Source organism: Anolis sagrei, chromosome 1, assembly GCF_037176765.1.
Source record: "Anolis sagrei isolate rAnoSag1 chromosome 1, rAnoSag1.mat, whole genome shotgun sequence".
In the NCBI taxonomy this organism is placed as follows: Eukaryota; Metazoa; Chordata; class Lepidosauria; order Squamata; family Dactyloidae; genus Anolis; species Anolis sagrei.
In genome coordinates this window covers 245,564,761-245,586,858 of record NC_090021.1, presented here as the reverse complement: position 1 = coordinate 245,586,858, position 22,098 = coordinate 245,564,761, and the positions used below count along the sequence as shown (strand labels likewise).

At 42.1% G+C, this 22,098-nt stretch overlaps 1 protein-coding gene across 2 annotated transcripts in view; it reads right to left on the bottom strand.

Annotated features, from left to right (window-relative positions):
* Window positions 1-20,561, bottom strand: part of KCNQ1 (potassium voltage-gated channel subfamily Q member 1) — a 371,634-nt gene extending 351,073 nt beyond the window's left edge. For both annotated transcript variants that reach the window (XM_060768420.2, XM_060768431.2), the window contains exon 1: window positions 20,076-20,561. In XM_060768420.2, the coding sequence (XP_060624403.2) occupies window positions 20,076-20,506 (431 nt within the window). In that variant the 5' untranslated portion in view covers window positions 20,507-20,561. The remainder of the gene's footprint in view (window positions 1-20,075) is intronic.
* Window positions 20,562-22,098: the final 1,537 nt, after the last annotated feature.

Sequence of the window (22,098 nt, the reverse complement as noted above, 5' to 3'; positions counted from 1 at the left end):
GAATATTTGGTGTCATAGGCTACACAGCAAGACCCCAGTGTGCATGGATCCCATATCTGTGGTTTCACTTATCTACTTTTCACACAAGCGACTTGGATTTTGGGGAAGAAGGAGGCAGGAAGAATTCTTCCTGAAACCAGAGACTGTTGTGTGTATTCTCACTGCTATCATTCATTGCCAGGGCAAAGGATGTAAAGGCACCCTGCCGCCTATTGGGAGACGAAGCAGAGGAACTTCTGTTACTCTCCCCTCATGGGAAGAAGTAAGTGGAGATGGTGAGGAATGGGGAGGGGAATAGCAAACACTATTTTCACTCCAAGCATTACAGTAGAGCAGTTGCTATTACCTACAGTTTCATGTATTTGCAAAAAGTGCTGGATTGTATATCCTGTAGATACAAGAATCATACTGTGCATTTCAGAGGACAAAACTGGCAAAACCACTTCAGAATACTTCTAACCTAAGAATGCCCTAAGAAATTCATGGGGTCATCGTAAGTCAAACAGGCAACTGAAGGCACACAAACACACACACACACACACACACATAGCACAACCTACGACAGAGCTGCTAATACTGGATGACGTTGAGCAAACAGCAATTCTCCACTGCCTAGCAATTAAAGTTGATAAGCAGCCTAAGTTGTTTGGGAATTCTTTTCAACTCTCGCAGTGAGCTCTGGAATTGCCAGCCACTGAAGGTTTTTTATGACATTGCTTTTTTGGAACAGTCTAACTGGAGCTGATAAGAGCTTGTGTGTGCTTGCCTGGTGTTTGCCCATGACCAAGACTGTTGACAGGGGGTTCTTTGTTGTGAAAGACACCAACTAATCCCCAAGGACACCCTGGAACATTCCAACACTTTCCACAGAGGTGCTAGTTTCTCATTGAATCCCACATTGCTGTGATTCCATCAATCTCTCAATGTGCTAGTGCAGCTCTGTTTTCTGTGATGACAATATGTACAGCAGGGTACAGGGAAAGCAAAAATTATTCAAGTCCTGTCTAGGTGTGTTTTAAATCTGGAACTCGGAACACACTTAGCTATGAATCCTGTATTATTTCTGATGTCTGTTCATTCACAGGGCAATTTGATGCTAGTGTATTCTGATGTAAGTTCCATTGTATTCAGTTAAAGTTACTTTCAAGTAATCAGGTATGTGGCTGCAATCTATTTTTTTAAGTTTCAAAAGTTTCTAATAAGAAAATACAGATGTGCTTCAGTCAATGTATTCCTGGACAGTCTTTCTTTAACAAAAATGTTGGTATCAGAGGCAGAAATAACAATTTTAAAATGCAGTAGGCTCCTACTACACTGAAAAGAAGGACAATTTAACATGTTTCAACAAACATTTTTATTAAAAACTAACAACATGTGCACGTGAAATAATACAACCATGTCAGATAAGCCTTGCATGAGTAAACAAAAACATTTTAACCTTATAAAGACCATTCAAAGTCTTCTCCCAAAATAAATCCTCCAAGGTTACTTTTTTCTGTCACAAGCCTCTGCTTTTCCATATGATTTTGATATTGGTGGCCAAACTTGCAGATCTATGGCTTTTCTAGCATGCTGGAGATAGCCAATGAGACAGGCATTAACTAGGCTTGTGCACAGATTCAGAGTGGTTGGTTCCCTTTGGCCAATCCAGCTTGGTTGGATGGCCATAACAACAAGAGCCCAGCTGTCATGTGAAAATGTATAGGGGGGGTCTACCGGAATCCGGCCAGCAGAAATGGATCAAGGTTCAGCCGAAATCCACAAGCCTAGCATTTATCCTTTTTCTTTCTGTCCTCCTATTCATGCAAGCTCAAGAAGGGCTTCTGGAGCAAATAGTTCTATTTTATGCAGAAACAAACAGCTACCACAGCACTGGTTGGAACAGAATCCATTTTTTCCACAACTGAAGTTTTAATTGCATTGTCTACAGTAGGCACACTGCTACAACCCTGTACTAAAGATCTGTATTTCTACAGCCCTCCTCCGCAATCTTCTCAGTATCAGTTGTGAAAATATTTCTAGTTGAACAGGTACCAAGGAGAAAAATAGGGAGCTGAGTGAGTGCAAAATGATGTTGCAAAAAAGTGCTTCTTTGTGAGAGGCTTTGTTAACTGAGACACATCTCGACTGTATATAATTATTAACTTATTTTATACAGCCATTTGTTTATCTTTAAACTGATTAATAGATTCATATGCTAAAGGTCAATAAATAGGTTTATTTCAAAACTTCAGTGAATATCCCATTGAAAAGAACCCTTAATCAGGCAGATGCCTATTTTTAAGTAAGAAGTAACATATAATTTAGTAAATTATCATGTGTGGAATTTGTAATTTGTAAATATGTAACGTTTTCTCTTACATGAATAATTAAGTACACTGAAATCAGATTTTCTTCCTTCCTTTCTATTAGTTTTGCACTGGCATTGGCTCCATCTACACTGCCAATGCCAGTGCAAAACTAATAGAAAGAAAATTTGATACTGCATTACATGGCCAGTGTAGACTCATATAATGCAGTCAAATAGCATTATATGATTCTACACTGACCACACAGTACAGTTTCAATCTGCACTGCATGGCAGTGTAAATGGGGCATTGTTAAAATGTGGTGCTTTATTGTCGGAACAGGAGGCATAAAAATTTAACTATGAAAAGCAACTTGACTACCTTTTGGTACAAGGTTGAAGAATAATATATCCCTTTTAATAATATTTGATAAAAAAAAAAAAAAGGAGAAAGCTAGGGCATAAGTCTAACTTGCGGAGCTACTGAAAATTTAAGTTTCAAGTTTCTGAAATGCAACTTCTTTCCAGAGCCACAAACTAACCAGAGAGCAAGCATGACAGCTTTAATTGAGGTAATGGTGCAATAAAAATTAAATAGTTAAATTATATAGGTTTTCCATAAACACACTCTGAAGGATAATGTGTATGAAGATATTTTGCACATACAGAGCAGCTACACTTCATGATGTGGCACCTTCATTCTCCTTCATACAAAACAGACACATAGCTTCTGATTGTAGAATTCCTTCAAAACAGCAGTTAGTTGCAGCATGAGGAACTACAATCAAAAGTGGAAGTTGACTGCTTCTCAGTCCAAATGAGCAAACATGTCATACCTGTACACACACACATGCAGAATCTTCTTTGGATCCTGATCTATACGTTTCATTCCCCAACTGAAATCAGTGGACATTGTTTAATCAGCATCTATAAAAGAGGTGGACAAAGTGTCCTTCTCCTAGGTGTTAAGGACTGCAGTTTCCAGTGTCCCTGCTTGGATCTGATGGGAGTTACAATCCAAAATTACAATCCATCACCGGGATTGTGGCGCAGCTGGCTGAGTGTCAGCTACATTAAAGATCACTCTGACCAAAAGGTCATGAGTTCGAAGCCAGCCCAGGCTGGAGTGGGTGTCCAGCCATTGTGTAGCCCGTTGTCGACCTTTGCAACCCGAAAGACAGTTGCATCTGTCAAGTAGGAAAATAAGGGACCACCTTGTGTGGGAGGCTAAATTTAACTAAATTTAACTAATTTATGAGGCCATAAAGAAAGAAGACTCCGGGGAATGTGGAATGCGGAAGAAATTCATCGGTGTCGTTGATGGACGATGAAAAGCAGCAGCTCCCCTGGCGGCCAGAAAAAAGTTAAATAGCCTTTGTCTGTTAAATGTTGTTTGTCAAACTGGCATTGAATGTTTGCCATATATGTGTTTACTGTAATCTGCCCTGAGTCCCCTGCGGGGTGAGAAGGGCGGAATATAAGAACTGTAAATAAATAAATAAATAAATAAAATCAAACGACGGGTCATGCATCTATGCCTGCTCCACTGTTGAAGAAACTGTTCACTATATGTGAGTGCTCAAATGCACGTTTCCTATGTGGAAGACAAATGAATAAAATGAAGTCTGCCCCATGCAGATGATATATTTCATGCATTTGATTTTATCTTAACCTTGGCAATGCATATGCCTTATTAAGTTTTACCATTTGACCACTAGAGGGCCCACTGAGATCCAAGAGATTTAAAGTCCTGTGTTCGGGTTCCCTTTTTGAGGATGCCTCTCCACTGTAGAATTAATGAAGTTTGATTCAAACTGTCATGACTCAATGCTATGGAATCATGTGAGTTGTAGTGTTACAAGGTCTATAAACTCCCCTGCCAAAGAGTGTTGGTATCTCACCAAACTTCAAAGCCATGGTCATTAAAGTGGTGTCATACTGCATTAATTTTACAGTGTAGATGCACCCTAAGTCTCCTAGACACTAACAGAACCTATAAAAGAAGCCCTTAAGAATATTCCATCTTACTTTGCTTTTACAAATGTAATGTTTGCAACTCTGTTAAAAGAATTATTGGGGTGTTCGACTGAGATGAAGGAGGCAAAAGTTCTAGCAAAGGCACCCATGCAGTAAGGGAGAAAGAGGGGGGTAAGCACAGGGAAAGGGGGTGGTAGCACTGGCTCATGTGAATGTTTACACTGAAAGCAGCATGCTGTCCATACTCTCCCTGAATTGTGGGCTGTTCCAGAATTTCAATGAAATTTCAGAGCAACCCCTGTCTTTGCCAAACTAGTTCAATTCCATTTACTGCACTTTAAGATCCAGAAGTCACTGGTGATCAGTTGGGCCTTCCAGCAATAACCTTTGTTTTACTTTGGGTTCTGGGATACTGGAGACAAAAGGTGTAGTTGGATTTAAGCCTATGACCTATACGATTTAAGCCTATACATTCAATTAGTCTATTGGAATTCCCATATCTTTTAATTACATTAGAGGAAAAACTCCTTGTTATAGGTCAAACAGGAGCTCATTTCAAATACAATGCAGCTACAGTAGAGTCTCACTTATCCAACATAAACGGGCCGGCAGAACACTAGATAAGCGAAAATGTTGGATAATAAGGAGGGATTAAGGAAAAGCTTATTACAAGTCAAATTACGTTATGATTTTACAAATTAAGCACCAAAACATCATGTTTTACAACAAATCGACAGAAAAAGCAGTTCAATATATGGTAATGTTATGTATTTACGAATTTAGCACCAAAACATCACAATGTATTGAAACAGCTGTGTATCCAGGTGGGAAGCATACTACATTGGATAATACAGAACGCTGGATGAGCGAAGGTTGGATAAGCGAGACTCTACTGTAATTTGTTCATCATGAAAGTTCAATAACTGTCCAGCATAAACCACATGTAAAATATAGCACATACATGGCTTCTGTATTTGTTGCTTTAGTTCTTGGTTTGATTTTTTAAAATAGCAAGACAAAGTTTCTATTGCCTCAGAGGAAGCAGTAGCAATTCCCAACAGGGAATTCGGGGATTTTTAGTTCCAAAATATATCACAGCAAAAACAAATGGATTTGTTGTGATATATTTTGGATTTGAACAATTCAAGACTTGTGATTCATATCTGATCAATTAGCCATTCCTCCTAGCAAAGTCATGTCCATATGGGTCTTGTAACATTTAAATAAAATAATGACCAAAGACACTGAAGAGATCTTCATTTCTAACAAATGCAAAATACTCCACTAAGGCAGAAAAAAGGAAATGCAAAGATACAGAATGGGGGACGATGCCTGGCTCGGCAGCAGTACATGTGAAAAAGATCTTGCTGCCCTTGTGAACAACAAGTTAAACATGAGCCAACAATGTTACATGACAGCAAAAAAAAAGCCAATGGGATTTTGGCCTGCATAAATAGAAGTCTAGTGTCTAGTTCCAGGGAAGTCATGCTACCTCTCTATTCTGCCTTGCTCAGACCACACCTGGAATACTGTGTCCAATTCTGAGCACCGCAATTGAAGGGAGATGTTGACAAGCTGTAATGTGTCCAGAGGAGGGTGACTAAAATGATCATTCCAGCTTGTCAATATCTCTCTTGAATTGTGGTGCCCAGAATTGGACACAATATTCCAGATGTGGTCTAACCAAAGCAGAATAGAGGGGTAGCATTACTTTCTTAGATCTAGACACTATGCTCCTATTGATGCAGGCCAAAATCCCATTGGCTTTTTTTGCCGCCACATCACATTGTTGGCTCATGTTTAACTTGTTGTCCATGAGGACTCCAAGATCTTTTTCACACGTACTGCTCTCGAGCCAGGCGTCCCCCATTCTGTATCTTTGCATTTCATTTTTTCTGCCAAAGTGGAGTATCTTGCATTTGTCACTGTTGAACTTCATTTTGTTAGTTTTGGCCCATCTCTCTAATCTGTCAAGATCGTTTTGAATTCTTCTCCTGTCCTCTGGACTATTGGCTATCCCTCCCAATTTGGTGTCGTCTGCAAACTTGATGATCATGCCTTCTAGCCCTTCATCTAAGTCATTAATAAAGATGTTGAACAGGACCAGGCCCAGGACGGAACCCTGCGGCACTCCACTTGTCACTTCTTTCCAAGATGAAGAGGAAGCATTAGTGAGCACTCTCTGTGTTCGTCCACTTAACCAATTACAGATCCACCTCACCGTAGTTTTGCCTAGCCCACATTGGACTAGTTTCCTTGCCAGAAGGTCATGGGGGACCTTGTCGAAGGCCTTACTGAAATCCAGGTACGCTACATCCACGGCATTCCCCACATCTGCCCAGCTTGTAGCTCTATCGAAGAAAGAGATCAGATTAGTCTGGCATGACTTGTTTTTGATAAATCCATGTTGACTATTAGCGATGACTGCATTTGTTTCTAAGTGTTTGCAGACCGCTTCCTTAACAATCTTTTCCAGAATCTTGCCCGGTATCAACGTGAGGCTGACCGGACGGTAGTTGTTTGGGTCATCCTTTTTTCCCTTCTTGAAGATTGGGACCACATTGGCCCTCCTCCAATCTGCTGGAACTTCTCCCGTTCTCCAAGAACTCTCAAAGATGGTTGCCAATGGTTCCGAAATGACTTCCGCTAGTTCCTTCAATACTCTGGGGTGTAGTTGATCTGGCCCTGGGGACTTGAACTCATTAAGAGCGGCCAGGTATTCCTGGACGACTTCTTTCCCAATTTGGGGTTGGATGTCCTCCAATCCCTCATCCACTCCATCTTGCTGAGGTTGAAGACTCTCTTTTTGTGAGAAGACCGAGGCAAAGAAGGCATTAAGTAGTTCTGCCTTTTTCCTATCCCCTGTCAGCATTGCCCCATCTTCTCCTCGAAGAGGTCCTATCGCCTCCTTGTTTTTCCTTTTTCTACTGACATAAGAATAGAAGCCCTTTTTATTGTTTTTAATGTCCCTGGCAAGTCTGAGCTCGTTTTTTGCTTTAGCCTTGCGGACCTTTTCCCTACAGGTGTTGGCTATTTGTTTGAATTCTTCTTTGGTGATTTCTCCCTTTTTCCACTTCTTGTGCATGTCTCTTTTGTGTCTTAGCACAGTTAGAAGTTCTTTGGACATCCATTCTGGCTTCTTTGCACTTGTCCTATTTTTTCTCTTTGTTGGCACGGTTTGCAATTGCACCTTGAGTATTTCACTCTTGAGAAATTCCCATCCATCTGTAACTCCCTTGTTTTTTAGTATCTGTGTCCACGGAATGCTGCTCAGCATTTCCTTCATTTTTTGGAAATCAGCTCTCCTAAAGTCCAAAATGCGGGTTTGACTTGTCTTAGTTTCGGCCTTCCTTTGTACCTCAAATTGCAGGAGCACATGGTCACTTGCCCCTAAGGATCCTACCACTTCGACCGCATCGATCAGGTCCTCCGCATTTGTTAGGATGAGATCAAGAGTAGCCAATCCCCTTGTTGCCTCTTCTACCTTCTGGACCATGAAATTGTCTGCAAGGCAAGCGAGGAATTTGTTGGACCTTGTACTCTTGGCCGAGTTTGTTTTCCAGCAAATATCGGGATAGTTGAAATCGCCCATGACTACTACATCTCTTCTCTGTGCCTGTTTGGTCAACTGTTGGCAGAAGACTTCATCAAGTTCTTCCTCCTGGCTTGGGGGTCTGTAGTAGACGCCTACAACGACATCTTTTTGAGTCCCAGTTCCCTTGATTCTTATCCAGATGATTTCAAGCTGGTTTCCCAGATTGCTGTCTTGAATCTCTTCTGCAGCATAAGGGTTTTTGACATACTTCTAAGAGATAGAAAACTTTGCTAGCTGGTTTCATATTGGTCACATATGTATTACATATTATACATTCCTGCATAGCAGAGGATTAGACTGGATGGCCCCTCTTCCCAGTCTTTAAGGTTCTTTGAGTACCTATGGGTGCATCTACATTGTAGAAGTTTGACACCACTTTAACCGCCATGGCTCAATGCTATGGAATCATGGGAGTTGCAATTTTACAGAGTCTTTTCAAGAATGCTTGTGCCACACCAAACTACAAATCTGCCACACTCAAAAATCATTCAGACACCAAAAGATAGTGTTTTAGAAAGCAGGAGTCACAACAAAATAAAGCTCCACTTTGAGACACAGAAAATATATAACAATTTCCCATTTTACAGATGGTGGCAGTTTGGGATTTAGTGCTACTCCAACATACAGAACCTGGAAGAAAACAACTATACATTACTACAAATTAATAAAGTGATAATTAATGGAAAATATAGGATTTTACTCATGATATAAATGAAATAGAAAAGGAATTCTAACACACTCTTGAAGCATATATACACTCTTCTATATATCTTTATGAATAAAAGTTTGTCAGCCTCAGGATGGGGGGTGAGGACTGTTGTAAATAAAGTAAGTGATGACTGATACAACTTTCCCTTTCAGGCAGCGGTACTTAGTGAGCCCACAATGTTATCCTATAATGAAGAAGGACTTTCCACTTTAGGATACAAGATGAGGAAACTGAAAAAGAAAATTTGTTATAGTGCTCAAGTTCGGAACTAGAGTATTCAGTGTACGTAGATCTGGACAGACTTCTAGCTACTTTGGGATCAATCAGAATTTTAAAAAGTTACACCATTTCAAAATCTCATCTGACTGTTATTTACTATTTACTAGGGGACATTAGCATCATGCTTCACCCTTCCCAACCCTCCCCAGGTGCTTTGTGTACAAAGAGAGTTTTGATCAGAATGTATGGTCATTATCCAGCCAGTGTTATACATTTACTAACCTAAGTTATTTCAGTGTATAAGTAAAACATATTCTCAGCCTAACCCATTAAAATTAATTAGACTGCAATTTTAAGAACTTCGGGAAATAGTTCTGTTCTGTTCTAGAGCAATACAAAATTTCCTTGTCAGAAAAAAATCCAAGTGTAGCTTAACTTTCATTACCTTCTGCCCAATTATGTAACTACTTCAAAGCTATCTTCTAATCACTTGGCAAATATACCACTTGAGAAAATAACTTCCTCTATATTCACAGTATCTCTAATATTGTAAACTAAGCTTGCTAAGTAATCTTCACTGGAATTGAAAAATTGCCTGGCAGATCAAAACACTTTCTATGGGAGTGTGTGTGTGTGCATGCCTTCAAGTCACCTGTCAACTTATAGTGACCCTGTGAATTTCATAGAATTATCTTAGGAAAACTTGGGTAGTTTTGCTAGTTCCTTCCTTTGAAATCTAGCCAAAAACATTTGTAATCTCCCATGCAAGTACTTCTAACCAGGGCTGACCCAGTCCCTTGTATCTCTCAAATGCTCCTGCCCCAGAGGAATGTTTCGAGGGTGATCTTGTTTACTGTGTAGTAATCTTGTTGTGTATCAAATCATCATCATGCTGGATAGCAGCTAAATGTGGGGAAGAAAAGCCCCCATCTACAACAATGTGAGTGGTATTTGGAATTCTTCTCTTTGGTACTCCTGGCACATTCCATACAGTTTCTGGGCCAAATAAAAGGCACAGCCTTTCTTTCTATATTATGTCTAAATAGGACTTAATTTACAAAACATGAATACATCGTATTCCACCTTAAATGCAAGAAGACCATTAGTATTTTTCTACTCACTGAGAAATCACATTCACATGCCATCACTAGCATTCAAGAAACTGAACTTCTTCAAACATCGACTGAAGACTAATGCCACCAAAGTCACTAAAATCACCTAGCAATCACCATATAATGATGATGATGATGATGATGATGACCTCATGATCATGGGGGGGGGGGAGTATGGATCGTCGATGTTGCAATCACAGGCGACAGCAGAATTGACGAGAAGCAACTGGAAAAGCTGACACAATACGAGGCTTTAAAGATCGAACTACAAAGACTCTGGCACAAGCCTGTAAAGGCAGTCCCGCTGGTGATCGGCACACTGTGTGCAGTGCCTAAAGACCTTGACCAGCAATTGGAAACAATTGGTGCTAATAAAATTATCATCTGTGAGCTGCAAAAGGCCACCCTACTCAGATCCACACACATTATTAGCTGATACATCACATAGTCCTAGACACTTGGGAAGTGTCCGACATGTGATCCAATACAACAGCCAGCATAGTGATCTTGTTTATTGTGTAGTAATCTTGTTGTGTATCAAATCATCATCATCATCATCATCATCATCATCATCATCATTTTATTTATTTCTTGTCTCCTCATAGCTTGAAGCAGATTACAATATCACTAAAAACACATAACCATCTAAAAACATTCTATAAATACAAATATTAAAGCATACTTCTATAAAATACATATTAATATACACCCAAAAAAAGATTAAACATAAGACGCAAATTTAAAATTTGTGATTAAAACTGGCTGGGTAGACCTGCTGGAAGAGATAAGTCTTCAAATATGTTTTAAATTCCAACAGCTAATCTACTTCTTTTATGTAGCTGAATGTTTTAATGACACTGCCATCAACCTTGCAAATGGCCACTGAATCACTTTTGACCCAATTAGATAATACACGGTCAGTATACAGCAGCTCAATCTTATTTCCCGAGTGTAGCCTATGAAAACAAGTGAAGAGTTTTCATAAGCCTTTTTGGCATCTCTGTTACAATGCATTAATTTTTCATGTCTACACCTGTAAGCTGCTACTTAACAGAATTTCCCCACTATTGTGCTGGTACAGTATTGTAGCTGGTTTTCTCTGTCATATTCTATATAGCTTTTTAAGTGTAATTTTATGTACACTATCCAGGACCCCTCAGCATCAATTATGCATTTAACAAAGAAAATAAGCAAACACAATCATACAGGCATTATTCAATTAAGGCCCCATTACAGACAAAACTGGATCATTTGCATTTTCTGTAAACATCATTCTCTTTCATCGGTTACATGTAGTCCCATAGGGAAGAGTTCCAGGTGGGTCAAAATCTGGGTTTACAAAGTAGTTCCACCCAAAGACTCATTGGGATATTTGAGGCAAGCGATCATCTTACATCCTTCATTCCCAACCTGTGACTTATCTCACAGGGCTGCCATGAGGGTGGGTGAGATTATGAAATGATGTTACACCTACAGTGAGCTATAAATGCAAACAACAAAAGTCAGGAAGTGGGATAAACAGTTGAATGCACAGGCAAGATCGAGCAACTATAATGTTCATAATTTTGAATTACTTATTCTCCAACTGACAGATAGCTAGCAGAAAGAGACTGCATAGATCAGGTATTTTAAAGAGCAGATGCCTTAATAGCTAAACTTTAGGGGGGGGGGCAGCAATTGGGACTCCATAACCCTTCTTTGCACAGTAAATGCAAGCCAGCTCCAGTAAAGTCCTTAGTAGGTAAAGTCCCCAATATGAATTGGACTGCAATTAGGATTTGAAAGTAAAACCCCAATTTTATCAGCAATACATGGTTCAATATAAATGGGTGCAGAAATGTGAGGGAATTTAAGATGTGCTGAAATCAGTGGTAGTAAACAACATTTCAGTATTTGGAAAGTAAAATCATAAGGATGGTCTGTGGCATAGACATAGTTCAAAATGAGTCACAGAATACTGTATTTATCTGTGCTTGCATTTTGCTACTAAGCTTTGTCATACAGGTCTGAAATAATACTAACAATAAATAATGTTCCACCTGCATTATCTAAATCTTAAAGCAATATCTCAGATAAATCAATGCCATTGTTCTCATATGCAAAGGGGGACAACTGAATCCGAGAGAACATTTGAACTCAGAACTTCCCAGCTTGCACTCATAGAGCCTGACTACATGTGACACAGGAAATCTGTGACTGGATCACACATTTTAACATTTAATAAGCTTATTTTTTAAAAAGGAATGTTTCAGAGGATTCCAAATTTGATCAGTGTATTGGGACTGTGGAAAGGGGAATTACTCTCTCCTTTGATGGGTTTACTTTCTAGATCTACTGTATAGCAAGCTTCTATAAAAGCTGCTATTAAAACCAGGGAAGAAATACAAATACAATAGTATGTTGAATTCAACATTTCTCTTTACTAGCAGTAGCATCATTTAACCCGAGTACTGCTTAGAATATGCCTGCCCATGCAAAAGTAAGAATTTCCACTTCCCATACAGGTTTTGAATACTGTGGTTATTTACAAGCACACTTTTGGAGTAGCACTTGGCATACTGAGGATCTATTCCATACATCCAGCTCCCAAAAACGGCATTAATGTATATTCTGCTTGTGTTGAACCATTAGGAGTGCCCAGATGAGAAGAAAAGGGGGACCATAGCTCAAGTACACATTCAGTATCGTCAATTAAAAGTATTAGCCTGGATTCCTGGAAAGTCAATGCCAGTTAAATGACCTGCCCTGGTAAAAGGTGGCTTCCTATAAGCTCTGAGTAAGTTACACAATCCACATAAAAGATATGGAAAAACTGATGCAACAGTACCTTTGTTTTTTCTGGTTCCATTTCCTGGACATCCAACTACAATGGATCTAGAAGCTGCAATTTGGATATACCTTTGCAAGTTACTGTCAACCAAATATGCAAATGTTGCTCTGTGGAGCACTCATGTTTAAGGTAACAGACAATTGGCCATGCACTCTTTTGCAATATTTTATTTCTATGGCTTCCCATTTTCCCTTCTAATAGCAGGTTCAGTTTTTATTTGGCAATGCTGGGAGATTACTCAAAGTACCCTTAAATAGTTGTTTTGGCTACATAAGCCTTGAGTAATGAATAAATATTATAGAGCAGTGGTTCTCAACCTGTGGGTCCCCAGGAGTTTTGACTTTCAACTCCCAGAAACCCTTACAGTTGGTAAACTGGCTGGGATTTCTGGGAGTTGTAGGCCAAAACACCTGGGGATCCACAGGTTGAGAACCAATGTTATAGAGCAGTGGTTCTCAACCTGGGGTCCCCAGGTGTTTTGGCCTACAACTCCCAGAAATCCCAGCCAGTTTACCAGCTGTTATAGAGGGATGATGCTGTAGCAAGACCCTCTTGCTGCCACCTCTTATCATCTGCTTCTGAGGAGACTGGCTCATTATTCTGCCTTATAATGGACACAGCCCTTACAATTGCATTGTGATATCACTTTTCCTCAATCGTATGGTTCTTAACAAATTCCAGAGGTCCAGCTGTTCACAAACAGATCTGCAGAACAAAGCAAAATGAAGTAGACAGCAGGCTCACTTACACTGGGTAGAGGAAGTGGCTAGGGTATGCTGTCATGTGATTTAAGTGCTGTAAACCAGAATAAGCAAAGTTGAGGGAAAGTCCAAGGGCCCTTCCACACAACCCTATACCCCAGAATATCTAGGCAGGAAATCCCGCATTATTTGAGTGTGGACTCAGATAACCCAATTCAAAACAGATATTGTGGGATTTTCTGCCTTTGTATTCTGGGATATAGGGCTGCGTGGAAGGGCCCTAAAAGAAAACCCTATATATACTCCAATGTAGACTACATTGTAGGGTAAAACTGGCTCCACAGAATGGAAATCATTGTGAGGACAGCCAAAGTTTTATACTGATGCACACAAGCATATTCCAGAGGGAGGGATTTTTTTAAAAAAAATGGATGCTGTGGATCCTGGAACTGGTTTGAGGCCAGCCTCTGTAATTTGTATAATCACTGTCTGGGTCTCCAAGTGGTTCTACAAATCACCTACCCTGGAAAACTGATTTCCTCATTAACAATTTGAAATTGCCCTAAGTGGCCAGTGTAGATGTGCCCAAAGTTTGTATCAGCTTACATCTCCATTTGGCCATTCCTTCTCAACTAGGCCCTGTCTTCTCACATGTGCAAATGGAATATTAGTGCCTTACCTCACGTATTTTCTGTGAGGTCCAAATAATAGTGATAAGTATCAAGTCAATTTAAGGAAAAACAGAAGTGAGAGCAACAAGCTGCATCTTTGCACGGGCTGTCTGCTTAATTATATTGAGTTTTTTTTCCTATACTCCCATTTGTGCCCCCACCCTGTTTTATATTTAATGGTGTTTTTCTCTTAAGCAATGAATATCCAGAGATGGTTTGACATTGCTTTCCTCTGAGGCTGGAGGAAAGTGTAGAGACTCATATAATGCAGTTCAAACTGCATTATAAGGCAGTGTAGACCCAGTCTGAAATAGAGCTTATATATATGGTATTCCACGGTGGGCCTCCTTCCAATTATTATCTAGGCCAGTGGTTCCCAACATTTGGTCCACCAGGTGTTTTGGAGTTCAACTCCCAGAAATTCCAGCCAGGTCCCAACTGGTAGTAACTGTGGGAGCTGAAGTCCAAAACACTTGGAGAACCAAAGGTTGGGAACCACTGGTCCAGAGTTTACCTTGCTTACCTTTGGTTTAGTTGTTCCTTTAACATTGTTGAACAACAAGTACTTGTGCAAACGTTAACATGTACTGTAACTTTCAAATGAAAATTAGTTGCATGTTACAGACACCGTATGTAAATAAATTTTATGTTTTCCCCCATGACTCGGGCATTTTTACTATGATATTATAAACCTGTTTCTTCCAGTCGTTGGTAATGCTACAGAGAAAAACACCTGTTCTGAATGGAGAGCCACTGAACAGCGTGCTACATGGAACTCTAAACCTTTAAGTGTTAGCCAGAGTAAGTAGAAGACTCTTTCAGTCAAAGTATCATACCATAGAATCAGGATGTTCCTCACAAAGTCACAGTTCTGAAGCTATTTTTAAAACACAAACGGTGTTCTTGTGGGATATGTAAGACTCTGCCTTGAAAACGTAATTCTGACTAGATAAAATATACAAACAAACCTCAACTTATTTGTTTTGTTTACAGCTTTCATTTATTACTTTTTAAAAGTTTCAGGAAATATTTGCTGCAATTGAAACCAGCATTATATTAAACATGTCAACATAAGGAAATAACTCATTTCTGCCAGCTTTAAAAGAAATGAAAAAAACCAATAATGCCATTCTGTGTTCTAGTATATACTTAGGTTTTCATGTTCTTGGTTTATGTATTGCATTAAAAAAGTATTTTCAGTAAAGTCTATAAGGGTACATATGCTCAACACTTGCAACCCAACCATACAACTCATAAAGCAGGAGTATGAAAATGATTACTTAGTAGTGAACAGTAGTGTTTATGGATATGTACATACATTCTTTTTTAAAAAAATGCATTACATTAAGAGCCATTTTACCTACCGTAACATACACAATTCTACCAAAAGGGTTTTTAGGGAAATGTAGCTGCACATACTAGATCAGATTAAGATCATTTGTATTTCAGCCATTAAAAATACACTTTTGGGCCCTGCAATCCAAACCCAAACAATTGCCAGCTGTAAAGGTTAGGAACAGGCAAACACCTCTTGTATCAGCTGAATTGACCTTCATCTGGTTCAAATGTCTTAATAGCCCCTTTCTTCAGATCAGCTAGCACAACTAGATCAGATCTGCTGGCACTCTACTTTGCTGGCTCAGATTATCTGGCAAAACAACCAAAATGAGGACAGGCAGAGCAAAGACGGGGCATTTCAAGTCAAATCCAGACCTCTTCAATCCAGGGACAAAACCACCCATTCTGGTACAAAGTTAGGCCAGGACCAAAATAGTATTTCCAAACATTTCTAGAGTAAGGGCCTATCTACATGGACTAAATGAGGTAGGCCATGGGTGAATAGACTTTGTGCAATCCACGTGATGCACAAAGTTGACTAAACCCTCACACCTGGCAAGATCATCTAATGCATCCTTGCCCCATGTTACTCAAAGTCTGGGGATGTCCCAAAGCTCACCCACATTTTGGGCATGTGTAAAGAGTTAGGTAGGTTTCACTTCGGAACAGATTGCAATTGTTTACACAGCTATCCTGCTCTTCACAAGCTTGGCAGCCTGGGGAGAGTCCTTCCACAGCATGCAGAGTCCTTCCTGCCACTGGGATGGCTCTGTGCTATGGACACTTTTCTGCTGCTGAACCAGCTCAAAGGCTAGCTGTGAAGAATCCCCTCAAGTTGATCTAGGGTACCTGACTCCAGATCTGCTCTGGCACATGGGGGCCGTGGAAATGTGTCCTGAGAGGGTTTTGGATTTAACACAGCTTCAGTTGGTCTATTATCCACTTAGCTACTTCTCAGCTATTTTGACATGAAAGAGAATTGTGAGCTTATCAGTGTCAATGAAAATTACTTCCAAGTAATGCTGCTTTTTGGAAATAATCCTAAGCATGCACCACAGAAGTTAATATCTCATCAGTTTAAGTAGAAGTTACACTGATGTAAATGTGATTGGGTCTGTGATCTTAAGCTACCATAACCATAAAATATAGTCTTATTCTGATTGAGTAGAACAGCATTCAGTTTTCTTTTGACTTGCCTGAAATGAATTGCTATCAAAAGAGCAAGATATCAATCCATATGATTATATTAAACATCATAGTGTACCAATTCTTTTAAAAGAATTGATCTCTCAGCGCCTGATGGTTCAGGCCTAGGACCTAACTTCCAACTGCATGCAAACACAAACTAACAAAAGCTTCGTGTTTCTTCTTGGTCACTTTGTTGCTCCTGATTGCATTTCATCCCTTCCCTCCCTGTGTATTGTATATGGTGAAAGGCAAACACATATTTGGAAATTTGCAGAATGGGAGATTGAGAATTAAGAAGTGATGAGTGAGAAATGAACCAAGCACAATTTTTTTCACTCCAAATCCCCTCCTACTCTGCAAGGTTTCAAACATGTTTTGCCTCTCCAAATAACGTGATAGGCTAATGGCGGGAAAGTGGTGGAAGAAGGGGTTTCCCCTCCTGCCTCTCTTCCTCTCAAAACCTCCCTCCCTGTTTGGGACCTAGAACAAGGCTGGCTGTACACTGTATAATTAATGCAGTTTGACACTGCTTTAACCACCATGGCTCAATGCTTCGGAATTCTGAGATTTGTAGCTTGGTGAGGAGCTGTCACTTTTGGGCAGAAAAGGCTTGTAAATCTACAGCCCCCAGGATTCCATAGCATTGAGCCATGGCAGTTAAACTGGTGTCTATCTGCATTAATTATGCACTGTTGATGCACCCCCAAACAGCAACCAAGTGTTTGCTACATGGGCTTATGTGCAGTAGTGCAGGTAACCCCTGGCTCTGAACAATCAACCAACTGATGCAGATAAATGGCTGCTTTAAAGTACTCTCTTATGAGCAACAATTTATGGACTCTGCTGCTCCAGCCAGCATAAAAAGTTCTTGGCACACAATGTATTGCTTCCCTAATCACATTACGAATGAATGGAACACACACAAAGAAGTATGTGCGCAACTCATCAAATAGATCCAGACCTTAAGAATGTTACTTTTTTGGATTGCAACTTCCCCCCAAAAGTCTTCTGGGAGTTGCAGTAAAAAAAAAAAAAAAGCTTTTCCAAGACCTTCAGCACTGAGCAATCCACAGCGGAACTTTCCATTGGGCATAACAGGTACATGGTTCAAGGGGGCCTGTCTGGAAACACACCTAGAGCTGCTACCCAACAGAGCTGTTCCTCCACCCAAGGTCTTATACTGATGGGATTACTAAAAACGCATATTCTGTAAGACAGGCATCACAAGCTAAAAAGGGGAAAACAGACTTCTGTGTGACAAACACATCTGAGGATCTTACAATGAATTGTTACATACGTCGCCTGCAGTATATTTTAAGTATGTTTTAATTTGTTTATTGTATGTTTTATTGTTGATATTGTGTGTTTCATATGTTGTAAACCACTTTGGTTTGGTGCAGCATGTTAAACTGCTGATCTGATTACCTTGCTGATCAAAAGGTCAGCGATTCGAATTCAGGGAGCATGGTGAGCTTCCACTGTTAAGCCCAGCTTCTGCCGACCTAGCAGTTTGAAAACATGCAAACGTGAGTAGATCAATAGGCACCACTCTGGCGAGAAGGTAATGGCACTTCTTGCAGTCATGCTGGCCACATGACCTAGGAGATGCCTACGGACAATGCTGCCTCTTCAACTTAGAAATGGAGATGAGCATTACCCCCCAGAGCTGGACACAACTAGACTTAATGTCAAGGGGAAACCTTTATCTTTTTAACCGCTTTGGGTCCAGCCGCAGAGAAAGGCAGAGGGAGAAATATCTTAAACAAACAAATAAATGCTACAAACTCTTTCCTAGAAGTTTAGTGAACCCTTGGTATCTACTGGGGTTTGGTTCCATGGATAACAAAATCTGTGGATGCTCAAGTCCCATTATGTACAATGGCACAGTAAGAGGGTGTCCCTGCACAAAATGGCAAAATCAACATTTGCTTTTGGGAATTTTAAAGAAATGTATGGTTTAATCTGTGAATGCAGAATCTGTGGATGCGGAGGGCTGGCTGCATCCTCCACTGAACCTAACGGAAATGACTCCCAAGTATGAGCATGCCTATTGCAGTTATCCGTTTGCTTGTTAATTTGGTGGCATTACCTATACCCCAGTAGTGCAGTAGGTTAAACCACTGAGCTGCTGAACTTGCTGACTGAAAGGTTGGTAGTTTGAATCTGGGGAGCGGAGTGAGCTCCTATTTTTAGCCCCAGCTCCTGCCAACCTACATTTCAAAAACATGCAAATGTGAGTAGATCAATAGCAATCACTCTGGTAGGAAAGTAATGGTATTCCATGCAGTCATGTTGGCCACATAACCTTGGAGGTGTCTACGGACAATGCTGGCTCTTCAGCTTAGAAATGGAGATGAGCACCACCCCCCAGATTAAGACACAACTGGACTTAAATGTCAGGAGGAAACTTTTACCTTTACCTATACCCTATCTTATAGGGACTCAGGGAGACTTAGGGTTTAAACCAAGCAAACTCTAGCGACGCCTGGGGTGCATATAGACTGTACCACGAAGGAAGTTCAAAACCACTTTAAATGCCATGGCCCAGTGCTATGGAAACCTGGGTGTTGCAAGTTGAGAAGGCTCTGGCGCTTTTTGGTGGAGAAGACTCCAGAACAAGCATGGGAAAACTTTGGTCCTCCAGGTGTTTTGGACTTCACCTCCCAGAAATCCCAGCCAGCTTACCAGCTGTTAGGAATTGTGGGAGTTGAAGCCTAAAACACCAGGAGGGCCGAAGTTTGCCCGTGCCTGCTCCAGACCTTGTAAAATGATTCCACAGCATTGGGTTCCTGGCAGTCCAAGTCCTGTCAAACTGCATTTATCCTCTCTGTCTTTGTGTGTGTCTCTCTCTAGTAATTTTATTGAAGGGGAGGGAGTGGTGATAGTAGAATAAATCAAGGGTGTCAAAGGTCTTTTCACCAAAGGCCACAACTGCCTTACGGTTGCCTTCAAAGGGTTGCTTGCAACTGCAAGACTGTACACATGGAACTATGTTGACCTCTTCTTGGAAGCCTCGTGGACCAAATACCAATGATGCTCGGTCCTTGGCCTTGCGTTGGATGCGCGTGGCACAACAAAGTACCAAGTTAGACGTGTTTTAGAAGTGCACCAAAGCAGCAACTTTGAGCTGTCATGCGATGGAGAGAAGGTGTGCGAGGTTGCGCAGGACAACCCGAAGAGCCGAGGCGGGTTGCTTCGTGTGGGGAAGGGAGGAGGAGGAGGAGGAGGAAGAGCCGCCTGCTTGCCGGGGCCGGGCTCGTGGGAAGCGGACTGCAGCCCCCAGCATCCCGGGCAGGATGCAAAGCGCCCTGGGTGGGAGGGAGCCCACTCCTGCGAGAGATGGTGCCCGCTGCCTTTCCTTCCCCTCCCCTCCTCTCGTCCTACTCTAACTCCGAAGGGCTCCCCTCCCCCTTTCCCCTTCCCCCCCCCCCCCCCCCCGCTGACTCACACGGTGAAGTGGTAGACGAAGCACTTCCACCCGGTGGGTCTCTCGAGGAAGTTGTAGACCCGTCCTTGGATGTGGCTGCGGCTGAGGAGCGGGCGCCGGGCGCTGTAGATGGAGACGCGCGGGTCCAGGTTGACCGAGGGGCGCGGGAAGTCGGCGCTCATCACCACCCGCGCCGCCACCGCCTCCTCTTCGCCTGATCCTCCTCCTCCTCCTCCTCCGCCTGGCGGGCTGCGCGGGGCCGGGGGGCCGGGCGCCGAGAGCGAGAAAGGCGCGTAGCGGGCGTCGGGGGCGTTCTCGGCCAGCTCCAGCGCCGAGGGCTTGAGGCTGCCTTTCTTGGAGAGGACCGAGAAGCGCTCCAGGGTCCAGCGGCGCCGCTCCGCCTTCGCGGGGGAAGGGGAAGGAGAAGGCGAAGGCGGCGGGGAAGCAGGCATCGCGGCCAGGCCAGGCGGGGGCAGCGCTGCTCTCCTTCGCTCTGGCCTTTCTCGCCGCCTGCCTGCCCGTCCGCCCGCCCGAGAGCCCTTCTTGGCCCGGCCCACTCAAGGGGAGGGAGGGAGGGAGGGAGGGAGGCTCCCCGGGGAAGGAAGGGCCCCGCTCTCCGCCCCGATGCCTCCTGCCCGTCGCCACCCAAGGAGCCCCGGCGCGGACTGCCGAGGAAGGAGACCGGCCCTCCTTTTCTTTTCTTTTCTTTTCTTTTCTTTTCTTTCTCCTCTCCCTTCCCTTCCCCTCCTTTCCTTCCTTCCTTCCTTCCTTTCTCCTTCCTTCTTTCTTTCTTTCTCTCTTCCTCCCTCCCTCCCTCTTTCCTTTTTCCTCCCCCCTCTCTTCTTCCTCCCTCCTTCCCTCTTCCTTCCTTCCTTCTTTCCTTTCTTTCTTTCTTTCTTTCCTTCCTTCTCCCTCCCTCCCTCTTTCCTTCCTTCCTTCCTTCTTTCTCCCTCCCTCCCTCTTTCTTTCTTTCTTTCTTTCTTTCCTTTGTTCCTCCTTTACTTCTCCCTCACTCCTTCCTTCCTTCCTTCTTTCTTTCTCTCTCTCTCTCTCCCTCTTTCTTTCTTTCTTTCTTTCTTTCTTTCCTTTCTTCCTCCTTTCCTTCTTCCTCCCTCCCTCCCTCTTTCTTTCTTTCTTTCCTTTCTTTCCTTTCTTTCTCCTTTCCTTCTTCCTCCCTCCCTCCCTCTTTCTTTCTTTCTTTCTTTCTTTCCTTTCTTTCCTTTCTTTCCTTTCTTTCCTTTCTTCCTCCTTTCCTTCTCCCTCCCTCCCTCCCTCCTTCCTTCCTTCTTTCCCTGACAAGGCTCTGGTGCTTGGCACAACCGGGCAGCAAGTTCACAGACAGCAGGTGCTCTGAAGGCTGCTGTGGCCTTCTTGGTGTTATTGCGACTCTCCCTTGCTGCCCCCGGACCCTGGCAGGCTACTGGAGCACAGGCCACCTATTTCAATGCAGCCTGAGCCCTGCCACATGCACAACGGAGGACCTTCTTATAGGAATACCAGAGGCACTCCAAGGGGCCCACTATTGGTCAAAGGACATTTAGTATCATGACAAGTTTTTAACCTTTGTGTTTTTTAAATACATTACCTCTGTAATCTTGGTTCTCTCCTGATAGGATAAATGAATTGGAAGTCCTCAATAGTGACCATGAATTCATTTCTGCTGACACAACTGACATTGAAACATCATATTTGAAAAACTTTTGTATAAATGCAACAATTCCAAATACTATATATCTTATACCAGTAGTTCCCAACCTGTGGTCCGTGGACCACCAAGAACGAAAATATGGTCTCTGGCTTCACCATTACTACACCGTTGCCTCAAAACCCTGCAGCAACAAGAGCAACTGGTCTTGCGAAACCCTCTTATAATGTCAAGGCAATGGGAATTTGGGAGGGGAGAGGCTGACTGCCCACAAAAGATTACTACTACCACATCAGCTCTAGATTATTCACTATGGTTTTCTGTGGGCGAGCAGATGGTGACTACTGGATGGCCTATGTTCTGTATCAGAAACTAGAGCTCATGTAGCCTATCCAATGC